General features: G+C 39.1%; 1 protein-coding gene across 1 annotated transcript; it reads left to right on the forward strand.

The window, feature by feature from the left end:
* Positions 1-696: 696 nt before the first annotated feature.
* Positions 697-1152, forward strand: LOC126474843 (piggyBac transposable element-derived protein 3-like). The gene has a single exon (XM_050102321.1). It carries the CDS (start codon positions 697-699, stop codon positions 1150-1152), a length of 456 nt encoding a protein of 151 aa, XP_049958278.1.
* The last annotated feature ends 12094 nt before the right edge of the window (positions 1153-13246 follow it).

Raw genomic sequence — 13246 nt, forward strand, 5'->3', positions numbered from 1 at the left:
AAGTGTAGATAAATTACCAGCAAGTCAGCACAATGCTACTGCGCTTTGTGATTTGGCGATATTTACCAATGGTAATGCTGTGAATGCAACAAGGAAACAATCCTTCACCTCTGATGTTGTTCCAGGACCCTCCAGCAGTACAAAAACAGCAACAATAACAACAACAACCACAAACAAACCAGCAAGGCTATCGAAGAATAAAGTTCTAAACCTCAAGAAATATAACTGGAAAAGTGGCAAAAGTGTTAATCCAACACCTGTATGGCCTCTAATGTTCACAGTTGGAATGAAGAAAGGGCGAACACCACTTGAATATTTCCAACAGGTTTTTGATAACGAAGTGCTTCTAATGATGGTCACATGCACAAATCAGTATGCAGCCAAGAGAAATAGACTGGGTGATTGTTCAGAAGATGAGATGTTGGTGTTTATTGCAATACTTCTGCTAAGTGGATATGTAACAGTGTCACGCAGAAAGATGTACTGACAATCAGATAAAGACAGTCACAACGACCTCGTAACAAATGCAATGTCCAGAGATGGATTTGACTTCATCTTTTCCAATTTGCATGTATGCAACAATGACAATTTAGATAAATCAGACCGTTTTGGGAAAATTGCCCATTACTGTGTATGCTGAATGATAGATTCAAACAATTTGCGCCTCACGTGCGGCATCATTCTGTCGATGAATCGATGGTCCCACACTTCGGAAATCACGGGTGCAAACAATTCATAAAAGGGAAATCAATCCGATACCGATTAAAATTTTGGTGTGGATATATTATTTGGCTCGAACCCTACCAGGGAGCTGGCACGTGTAGTAAGGATTATGAGACGAAAGGTATGGGGTACGGAGTGGTAATGACTTATGTTGACCAGTTACTTCCACGTGTTCCATATCGAATATACTTTGATAACCTCTTCACCAGCGTAGAACTTCTACATGACCTAAAAGAGAGGGGCGTGGAAGTAACAGGAACAATAAGAGGAAACAGAGTTAACAATTGTACTCTATCACCTGTAGAAAAATTGATAAAAGAAAATAGAGGATCATATGAAGTTTGTTCTGACTCAGCACCCGGGATTTCCATTGTATGTTGGAATGATAACAATGTTGTTACTGTAGCCACCAACTTTGACAGAGTGTAACCACTACGCTCTGTAGCAAGATTTTCCAGGGAACAAAAGAAAAGGATTAGCGTGCCTCAACCTAACTTATTACACTCCTACAATACTCATATGGGAGGCATAGATCGAGCTGACCACAATGTATCCCTATATAGATGCTCTATAAGAGAGAAAAGTGGTATTTCCCGTTCATTGTACATTTTATAGACATTGCAGAGCAAAATTCCTGGGATCTTTACAAGCACAACGAAGAACCCATAGATCATCTGACATTTCGTCGTCGAATTGTCACTGCAATTCTTGAAAGTGACAAAAGCGTCACTACCAGCAGAGGACGTCCTAGTAAGAGGGCAAAACTAGATTCTAGGTTTGATGGAAGAGAACATTATGTTGCTGCATTACCAACGGAAGAGGTAACAAAAAAGCAGAAGCAGCTGAAATGTCGAAGTTGATACTAAAAAACTACTACTATTTGCATAAAATGTGATGAACCACGTCGTGTTTGTTGCTTTTTGTCTTATCATACTAGTGCATAAAATATGTGTATAGGTTATTTCCTTTGTTTTTTGTATTTGTTAGCTGTTTTAGCCTGTAATTCAAATTTATTTATGTTTATTTGAAAGTATAAAAACCGAAACAAGTTAATTGCGCAATGTCATATACTTTAAAAACATGTTCCCTTATTGTCCTGACGTCCTTCTGGAAAGACGCCCATTTATCGAAATACTAAATAAATATAAATACTCAAAGTTGTTTTTACTTTCTCCCTTACAACCCTGTGAATGAATGTAGATAAGATATAACTCTATTTGGAAAAAAAAAAAAATCAGGACTATCTGGGTCAAGTCTGCATTGGAGCTTTTGTATTTAATTCCGATGCAATTTTTGTGTTTCATCGTCAAAGTGAAAGTCCAACGGATACAGTAAACCTGAAGTGAAGCATCGGAATCTAAAACTGGTCTCAAAGGAAAGTCTCAAAACATAGAAAGTATGAAAAGTCAGTCTTCTTGTACTTAAGTCGGCATTGTGACTTTTGTATTTAATTCCGATGCAATTTTTGTGTTTCATCGTCAAAGTGACGGTGCAAGGGATACAATAAAATTGCAGTTGTGCATCGGAATCTAAAACTGGTGACACAGGAAAAGCTCAAAACATAGACCCTAGAAAACGTCAGTCTTCTTGTACTTAGGTCGGCATTGTGCCTTTTGTGTTTAATTCCGATGCAATTTTTGTGTTTCATCCTCAAAGTGAAGGACCAACGGATACAGTAAACCTGAAGTGACGCCTCGGAATCTAAAACTGGTCTCACAGGAAAGGCTCAAAACATAGACCCTAAGAAAAGTCAGCCTTGTAGTACTTATGTCGGCATTGTGCCTTTTGTATTTACTTCCGATGCAATTTTTCTGTTTCATCGTCAAAGTGTAGGTCCAAGTGATACAGTAAACCTGCAGTTGTGCATCGGAATCTAAAACTGGTGACTCAGGAAAGGCTCAAATCTAAGACACTAAGAAAAGTCAGTCTTCTTGTACTTAAGTCGGCATTGTGCCTTTTGTAAATAATTCACATGTAATTTTTGCGTTTCATCGTTAATGTGAAGGTCCAACGGATACAGTAAACCTGCAATTGTGTATAGGAACCTAAAACTGGTGACACAGGAAAGGCTCAAATCATAGACACTAAGAAAAGTCAGTCTTCTTGTACTTAAGTCGGCATTATGACTTTTGTATTTAATTCCGATGCAATTTTTGTGTTTCATCGTCAAAGTGCAGGTCCAAGGGATACAGAGACCTGAAGTGAAGCATCGGATCTATAACTGCTGATACAGGAAAGGCTGAAAACGTAGACACTAAGAAAAGTCAGTCTTTTTGTACGTAAGTCGGCATTGTGACTTTGGTATCTCATTCCGATGCAATTTTTGAATTTCATCGTCAAAGTGTAGGTCCAAGGGATACAGTAAACCTGCAGTTGTGCATCGGAATCTAAAACTGGTGACTCAGGAAAGGCTCAAATCTTCGACACGAAGAAAAGTCAGTCCTCTTGTACTCAAATCGGCATTATACCTTTTGTATTTAATTCCAATGCAATTTTTGTGTTTCATCGTCAAAGTGTAGGTCCAAGGGATACAGTAAACCTGCAGTTGTGCATCGGAATTTAAAACTGAAGACACAGGAAATAATCAGAACTTAAACACTAAGAAAAGTCAGTCTTCTTGTACTTAAGTCGGCATTGTGCCTGTTGTATTTAATTCCCATGCAACTTTTGTGTTTCATCGTCAAAGTGTAGGTCCCCAGGGATACAGTAAACCTGCAGTTGTGCATCGGAATCTAAAACTGGTGACACAGGAAAGGCTCAAATCATAGACCTTAAGAATAGTCAGTCTTCTTGTACGTAAGTCGGCACTGTGGCTTTTGCATTACATTCCGATGCAATTTTTGTATTTCATCGTCAAAGTGTAGGTCCAAGGGATACAGTAAACCTGCAGTTGTGCATCGGAATCTAAAACCGGTGACTCAGGAAATGCTCAAATCATAGACACTGAGAAATGTCAGTCTTCTTGTACTTAAGTCGGCATTTTGCATTTTGTAATTGTTTCCGGTGCAATTTCTGTGTATCACTGTCTATGTGATGGTCAAAGGGATACAGTAAACCTGAAGTGAAGTATCGGAAACTAAAACTGGTGTCACAGGAAAATGTCAAAGCATTCACAGTAAGAAGACTCAATCTTTTTGTACTGAAGTCGGTATTGTGCCTTTTGTATTTAATTCGGATGCAATGTCTGTGTTTCATCGTCAATGTGAAGGTGCAAGGGATACAGTAATCCTGCTGTTGTGCATCGGAATGTAAAACTGGTGACACAGGAAAGTCTCAAAAACATAGACACTAAGAAATGTCAGTCTACGTATACTTAAGTCGGCATTGTGCCTTATATATTTCATTCCCATGCAATATTTATGTTTCATCGTCAAAGTGAAGGTCCAAGGGATACAGTAAACCTGAAGTGAAGCATCGGAATCTAAAACAGGTGACACAGGAAAGGCTCAAAACATAGACAGCAAGAAGGCTCTGTCTTCTTGTACTTAAGTCGGAATTGTGCCTTTAGTGTTTAATTCCGATGCAAAATCTGTGTTTCATCGTCTAAGTGAATGTCCAAGGGATACAGTAAACCTGATCTTGTGCATCGGAATCTAAAACTTGTGACACAGGAAAGGGTCAAAGCATAGACGGTAAGAAGACTCAGTCTTCTTGTACTTAAGTCGGCATTGTCCCTTTTGTATTAATTCCGATGCAATATTTGTGTTTCATCGTCAATGTGAAGGTCAAATGGGATACAGTAAACCTGCAGATGACCATAGGAATCTAAAACTGGTGACACAGGAAAGGCTCAAATCATCGTCAATAAGAAAATTAGTCTTCTTGTACTTAGGTCGGCATTGTGCATTTTGTATTTAATTCCGATGCTATTTCTGTGTTTCATCTTCGAAGTGAAGGTCCAAGCGATACAGTAAACCTGAAGTGAAGCATCGAAATCTAAAACTGGTATCACAGGAAAGGCTCAAAGCATAGACGGTAAGAGAACTCAGTCTTCTTATACTTAAGTCGGCATTGTGAATTTTGTATTTGATTCCGATGCACGTTTTGTGTTCCACAGTCAAAGTGAATGTCTAAGGGGTACAGTAATCCTGAAGTAATGCATCGGAATACAAATCTGGTGTCACAGGAAAGGCTCAAAACATAGACAGTAAGAAGACACAGTCTTCTTGTACTTAAGTCGGCATTGTGCCTTTAGTATTCAATGCCGATGCAATTTCTGTGATTCATTGTAAAAGTGAAGGTCCAAGGGATACAGTAAACTTGAATTGAAGCGTCGGGAACTAAAAATGGTACCACAGGAAAGGCTCAAAAGATAGACAGTAAGAAGACTCAGTCTTCTTGTAATTAAGTCGGCATTGTGCTTTTTGTACCCAATGCCGATGCAATTCCTGTGTTTCATCGTCAAAGTGTAGGTCCACGGGATACAGTAAACCTGCAGTTGTTCATCGGAATCTAAAACAGGTGACACAGGAAAATCTCAAATCATACACACTAAGAAAAGTCAGTCTTCTTGTACTTAAGTCGGCATTGTGCCTTTTGTATTTAATTCCGATGCAATTTTTGCGTTATATCGTCAAAGTGAAGGTCCAAGGTACACAGTAAAACTTCAGTTGTGCATCGGAACCTAGAACTAGTCTCACAGGAAAGGCTCAACTCATAGGCGGTAAGAAAACTCAGTTTTCTTGTACTGAAGTCGGCATTGTGCCTTTTGTATTTAATTCCGATGAAATTTCAGTGGTTCATCGTCTATGTGCAGTTTCATGGGGTACAGTAAACCGGCAGTTGTGCATCGGAAACTAAAACTGGTGACACAGGAAAGGCTCAAAACATGGGCACTAAGAAAAGTCAGTTTAAATGTACTTAGGTCGGGATTGTGCGTTTTGTATTTAATTCAGATACTATTTTTGTATTTCATCGTCAAAGTGTAGGTCCAAGGGATACAGTAAACCTGCAGTTGTGCTTCGGAATCTAAAACTGGTGACTCAGGAAAGGCTCAAATCTTTGACACGAAGAAAAGTCAGTCCTCTTGTACTCAAATCGGCATTGTACCTTTTGTATTTAATTCCGACGCAATTTTTGTGTTTCATCGTCAAAGTGTAGGTCCATGGGATACAGTAAAACTGCAGTTGTGCATCGGAATTTAAAACTGATGACACAGGAAATAATCAGATCTTAGACACTAAGAAAAGTCAGTCTTCTTGTACTTAAGTCGGCATCGTGCCTTTTGCATTTAATTCCGATGCAAGTTCTGTGTTTCATCGTCAATGTGAAGGTCCAAGGGATACAGTAAACCTGAAGTGAAGCATCGGAATCTAAAGCTGGTGACACAGGAAAGGCTGAAAACATAGACAGCAAGAAGACTCTGTCTTCTTGTACTTAAGTCGGAATTGTGCCTTTAGTGTTTAATTCCGATGCAAATTCTATGTTTCATCGTCTAAGTGAATGTCCAAGGGATACAGTAAACCTGATCTTGTGCATCGGAATCTAAAACTGGTGACACAGGAAAGGGTCAAATCTTAGACACTAAGAAAAGTCAGTCTTCTTGTTCTTAAGTCGGCATTGTGCATTTTGTATTTAATTCCAATGCAATTTTTGTGTTTTATCGTCAATGTGAAGGTCCAAGGGATACAGTAAACCTGCAGTTCAGCATCGCAATCTAAAACTGGTGGCACAGGAAAGGCTCGAAACATAGGCAGTAAGAAGTCTCAGTCTTCTTGTACGTAAGTCGGCATTGTGCCCTTTGTATGTAATTGCGATTGAATTTTTGTGTTTCACGTCAAAATGAAGGTCCAAGGGATACAGTAAACCTGAAGTGAGGCATCGGTACCTAAAACTGGTCTCACAGGAAAGGCTCAAATCATAGATGGTAAGAAGGCAGTCCTCTTGTAATTATGTGGGCATTATGAACTTTGTATTTAATTCGGATGCAATTTCACTGTTTCATCGTCACTGTGAAGGTCCAACTAATACAGTAAACCTCCAATTGTGCATCGGAATCTAAAACTGGTGACACAGGAAAGGCAGAAATCTTAGACACTAAGAAGACTCACTCGTCTAGTAATTAAGTGGGCATTGGGCATTTTGTATTTAATTCCGATGCAATTTTTGTGATTCATCGTCAAAGTGCAGGACCAAGGGATACAGAAACCTGAAGTGAAGCATCGGATCTATAACTGCTGATACAGGAAAGGCTCAAAACGTAGACACTAAGAAATGCAGTCTTCTTGTACGTAAGTCGGCATTGTGACTTTGGTATCTCATTCCGATGCAATTTTTGAATTTCATCGTCAAAGTGTAGGTCCAAGGGATACAGTAAACCTGCAGTTGTGCATCGGAATCTGAAACTGGTGTTCAATAAAGGCTCAAATCTTATACACGAAGAAAAGTCAGTCCTCTTGTACTCAAATCGGCATTATACCTTTTATATATAATTCCGATGCAATTTTTGTGTTTCATCGTCATAGTGTAGGTCCAAGGGATACAGTAAACCTGCAATGTGGATCGGAATTAAAAACTGAAGACACAGGAAATAATCAGAACTTAGACACTAAGAAAAGTCAGTCTTCTTGTACTTAAGTCGGCATTGTGCCTGTAGTATTACATTCCGATGCAATTTTTGTATTTCATCGTCAAACTGTAGGTCCAAGGGATACAGTAAACCTGCAGTTGTGCATCGGAATCTAAATCCGGTGACTCAGGAAATGCTCAAATCATAGACACTAAGAAAAGTCAGTCTTCTTGTACTTAAGTCGGCATTTTGCATTTTGTAATTGTTTCCGGTGCAATTTCTGTGTATCATTGTCAATGTGATGGTCAAAGGGATACAGTAAACCTGAAGTGAAGTATCGGAAACTAAAACTGGTCTCACAGGAAAATGTCAAAGCATACACAGTAAGAAGACTCAATCTTCTTGTACTGAAGTCGGTATTGTGCCTTTTGTATTTAATTCGGATGCAATTTCTGTGTTTCATCGTCAATGTGAAGGTCCAAGGGATACAGTAATCCTGCTGTTGTGCATCGGAATGTAAAACTGGTGACACAGGAAAGTCTCAAATACATAGACACTAAGAAAAGTAAGTCTACGTATACTTAAGTCGGCAGTGTGCCTTTTATATTTAATTCCGATGCAATATTTGTGTTTCATCATCAAAGTGAAGGTCCAAGGGATACAGTAAACCTGAAGTGAAGGATCGGAATCTAAAACTGGTATCACAGGAAAGGATCAAACATAGACAGTAAGAAGACTCGGTCTTCTTGTACTTAAGACGGTATTGTGCTTTTTGTATATAATTCTGATGCAATTTTTGTGTTTCATCGCCAAAGTGAAGGTCCAAGGGATACAGTAAACCTGAAGTGAAGCATCGGAATCTAAAACTGGTCCCACAGGAATGTCTCAAAGCATAGACGGTAAGAAAACTTAGTCTTCTTGTACTTAAGTCGGCATTGTGCAATTTGAATTTAAAACCGATGCAACATCTGTGTTTCATCGTCAATGTGAAATTTCAAAGGATACAGTAAACCTGCATTTGTGCATCGGAATCTAAAACTGGTGACACAGGACAGCCTCAAAACATAGACACTAAGAAAAGTCAGTCTTCTTGTACTTAAGTCGGCATTGTGCTTTTGTATGTAACTCCGATGTAATATTTGTGTTACATCGTCAAAGGGAAAGTCCAAGGGATGCAGTAAACCTGAATCGAAGCATCGGAATCTAAAACTGGTCTCAGAGGAATGGCTCAAAATATAGACAGTAAGAAAGGTCAGTCTTCTTCAACGTAAGTCGGCATTGTGTATTTTGTATTTAATACCGATGCAATTTTTGCGTTACATCGTCAAAATGAAGGTCCAATGGAGACAGCAAACCTGCAGTTGATAATCGGAATCTAAAACTGGTAACACAGGAAAGGCAGAAATCTTAGACAGTAAGAAGACTCACTCGTCTAGTACTTAAGTGGGCATTGGGCATTTTGTATTTAATTCCGATTCAATTTTTGTGTTTCATCGTCAAAGTGAATGTCCAAGGGATACAGTAAACCTGAAGTGAAGCATCGGAATCGAAAACTGGTCTCACAGGAAAGGCTCAAAACATAGACGATAAGAAGACTGAGTCTTCTTGAAATTAAGTGGGCATTGTGAGTTTTGTATTTAATTCGGATGGAATTTCACTGTTTCATCGTCAATGTGAAGGTCCAAGGGATACAGTAAACCTGCAATAGTGCATCGGAATCTAAAACTGGTGACACAGCAATATCTCAAATCATAGACACTAAGAAAAGTCAGTCTTCATGTACTTAAGTCGGCATTGTGCATTTTGTAATTATTTCCAATGCAATTTCTGTGTTTCATCGTCAATGTAAAGGTCCAAGGGATACACTAAACCTGAAGTGAAGCGTCGGAATCTAAAGCTGGTGACACAGGAAAGGCTGAAAACATAGACAGCAAGAAGACTCTGTCTTCTTGTACTTAAGTCGGAATTGTGCCTTTAGTGTTTAATTCCGATGCCAATTCTGTGTTTCATCGTCTAAATGAATGTCCAAGGGATACAGTAAACCTGATCTTGTGCATCGGAATCCAAAACTGGTGACACAGGAAAGGGTCAAATCTTAGACACTAAGAAAAGTCAGTCTTCTTGTACTTAGGTCGGCATTGTGCATTTTGCATTTAATTCCGATGCGATTTTTGTGTTTTATCCTCAATGTGAAGGTCCAAGAGATACAATAAACCTGTAGTTGAGCATCGGAATCTAAAACTGGTGGCACAGGAAAGACTTAAAACATAGACAGTAAGAAGACTCAGTCTTCTTGTACTTAATTGGGCATTGTGACCTTTGTATTTAAATCCGATGCCATTTATGTGTTTCATCGTCAATGTGAAGGTCCAACGGACACAGTAAACTCGCACTTGTGCATAGGAATCTAAAACTGGTGACACAGGAGAGGCCCAAATCATAGACTCTAAGAAAAGTCAGTCTTCTGGTTCTTAAGTCGGCATTGTGCATTTCGTATTTATTTCCAATGCAATTTTTGTGTTTTATCGTCAATGTGAAGGTCCAAGTGATACAATAAACCTGAAGTGAAGCATCGGTACCTAAAACTGGTCTCACAGGAAAGGCTCAAATAATAGACGGTAAGAAGGTAGTCCTCTTGTAATTAAGTGGGCATTGTGAACTTTGTATTTAATTCGGATGCAATCTCACTGTTTCATCGTCACTGTGAAGATCCAAGAAATACAGTAAACCTGCAATTGTGCATCGGAATCTAAAACTGGTGACACAGGAAAGGCTCAAATCATAGATACTAAGAAAAGTCAGTCTTCTTGTACTCACGTCGGCATTGTGCATTTTGTAATTATTTCCGACGCAATTTATGAGTTTCATCGTCAATGTGAAGGTCGAACGGATACAGTAAACCTAAAGCGAAGCATCGGAATCTAAAACTGATGACACAGGAAAGGCTCAAAACATGGACAGCAAGAAGACTCTGTCTTCTTGTACTTAAGTCGGCATTGTGCAATTTGAATTTAATACCGGTGCAATATCTGTGTTTCGTCGTCAATGTGAAATTTCAAAGGATACAGTAAACCTGCATTTGTGCATCGGAATCTAAAACTGGTGACACAGGACAGTCTCAGATCATAGACACTAAGAAAAGTCAGTCTTCTTGTACTTAAGTCGGCATCGTGCTTTTGTATGTAATTCCGATGCAATATTTGTGTTTCATCGTCAAAGGGAATTTCCAAGGGATACGGTAAACCTGAATTGAAGCATCGGAATCTAAAACTAGTCTCAGAGGAATAGCTCAAAACATAGACAGTAAGAAAAGTCAGTCTCCTTGTACGTAAGTCGGCATTGTGTATTTTGTATTTAATACCGATGCAATTTTTGCGTTACATCGTCAAAATGAAGGTCCAATAGATACAGCAAACCTGCAGTTGATAATCGGAATCTAAAACTGGTGACACAGGAAAGGCAGAAACCGTAGACACTAAGAACACTCACTCGTCTAGTACTTAAGTGGGCGTTGGGCATTTTGTATTTAATTCCGATTCAATTCTTGTGTTTCATCGTCAAAGTGAAGGTCGAAGGAATACAGTAAACCTGAAGTGAAGCATCGGGATCGAAAACTGGTCTCACAGGAAAGGCTAAAAACATAGACGGTAAGAAGACTGAGTCTTCTTGTATTTAAGTGGGCGTTGTGACTTTTGTATTTAATTCGGATGGAATTCACTGTTTAATCGTCAGTGTGAATGTCCAAGGGATACAGTAAACCTGCAATAGTGCATCGGAATCGAAAACTGGTGACACAGGAAAGCGTCAAATCTTAGACACTAAGAAAAGTCAGTCTTCTTGTACTTATGTCGGCATTGTGCCTTTTGTATTAATTCCGATGCAATATTTGTGTTTCATCGTCAATGTGAAGGTCCAATGGGATACAGTAAACCTGCAGATGAGCATAGGAATCGAAAACGGGTGACACAAGAAAGGCCCAAATCATAGTCAATAAGAAAAGTCAGTCTTCTTGTACTTAGGTCGGCATTGTGCATTTTGTATTTAATTCCGATGCAATTTTTGTGTTTTATCCTCAATGTGAAGGTCCAAGAGATACAGTAATCCCGCAGTTGAGCATCGGAATCTAAAACTGGTGACACAGGAAAGGCTCAAAACATAGGCAGTAAGAAGACTCAGTCTTATTGTACTTAAGTGGACATCGTGACATTTGTATTTAAATCCGATGCAATTTATGTGTTTCGTCGTCAATGTGAAGGTCCAACGGATACAGTAAACCTGCAGTTGTGCATAGGAATCTAAAACTAGTGACACAGGAAAGGCTCAAATCATAGACAAGAGGAAAAGTCAGTCTTCTTGTACTTAAGTCGGCATTGTGCATTTTGTATTTAATTCCAATGCAATTTTTGTGTTTTCTCGTCGATGTAAAGGTCCAAGGGATACAGTAAACCTGCAGTTGAGCATCGGAATCTAAAACCGGTGACACAGGAAAGTCTGAAAACATAGACAGTAAGAAGACTCAGTCTTCTTGTAATTAAGTCGGCATTGTGCTTTTTGTACTTAATGCCGATGCAATCTCTGTGTTTCATTGTCAAAGTGTAGGTTCACGAGATACAGTAAACCTGCAGTTGTTCATCGGAATCTAAAGCTGGTGACACAGGAAAATCTCAAATGATACACACTAAGAGAAGTCAGTCTTGTTGTACTTAAGTCGGCATTGTGCCTTTTGTATTTAATTCCGATGCAAATTTTGCGTTATATCGTCAAATTGAAGGTCCTAGGTATACAGTAAAACTTCAGTTGTGCATCGGAGTCTAAAACTAGTCTCACAGGAAAGGCTCAACTCATAGACGGTAAGAAAACTCAGTTTTCTTGTACTGAAGTCGGCATTGTGCCTTTTGTATTTAATTCCGATGCAATTTCCGTGGCTCATCGTCTATGTGAAGTTTCAAGTGATAAAGTAAACCGGCAGTCGAGCATCGGAAGCTAAAACTGGTGGCACAGGAAAGGCGCTAAGAAGAGTCAGTTTAATTGTACTTAAGTCGGGATTGTGCTTTTTGTATTTAATTCAGATACTATTTTTGTGTTGCATCGTCAAAGTGAAGGTCCGAGAGATACAGTAAACCTGAAGTGAAGGATCGGAATCAAAACTGGTATCAGAGGAAAGGCTCAAAGCACTTCCGATGCAATTTTTGCGTTTCATCGTCGACGTGCTGGTCCAATGAATACAGAAACCTGCAGTTGTCTATCAGAATCTAAAACTGGTGACACTGGAAATCCACAATACATAGACACTAAGAAAAGTCAGTCTCCTTGTACATAAGACGACATTGTGCATTTTGTAATTAATTCCGATTCTATTCTTGTGTTTCATCGTCAAACTGAAGGTCCAAGGGATAGAGTAAACCTGAAGTGAAGCATCGGAATCTAGAACTGGTCTCACAGGAAAGGCTCAAAACATAAACGGTAAGAAAACTCAGTCATCTTGTACTTTACTCGGCTTTGCGCCTTATGTATTTTATTCCGATGCAATTTTTGCGTTTCATCGTAAAAGTGAAGGTCCAAGGGATGCAGTAAACCTGAAGTGAAGCATCGGAACTATAACTGGTCTAACAGGAAAGTATCACACATAGACAATGAGAAGATTCAGTCTTGTTTTAATTAAGTGGGCATTTTACTTTTGTATTTAATTCCGATGCAATTTTTGTGTTTCATCGTCAAGGTGATGTTCCAAGGGATACAGTAAACCTGCGGATGTGCATCGCAATCTAAAACTGGTGACACAGGAAAGGCTCAAAGCATAGACACTAAGAAAAATCAGTCTTCCTGTACTTATGTCTGCATTGTGCCTTCGTATTAAATTCCGATTCTATTTTTGGGTTTCATCGTCAAAGTGAAGGTTCATGGGATACAATAAACCTGAAGTGAGGCATCGGAATCTAAAACTGGTCTCACAGGAAAGGCTGAAAACTTAGACGGTAAGAAGACTTAGTCTTCTTGCACTTAATTCGGCATTGT

This window comes from Schistocerca serialis, chromosome 4, assembly GCF_023864345.2.
Source record: "Schistocerca serialis cubense isolate TAMUIC-IGC-003099 chromosome 4, iqSchSeri2.2, whole genome shotgun sequence".
In the NCBI taxonomy this organism is placed as follows: Eukaryota; Metazoa; Arthropoda; class Insecta; order Orthoptera; family Acrididae; genus Schistocerca; species Schistocerca serialis.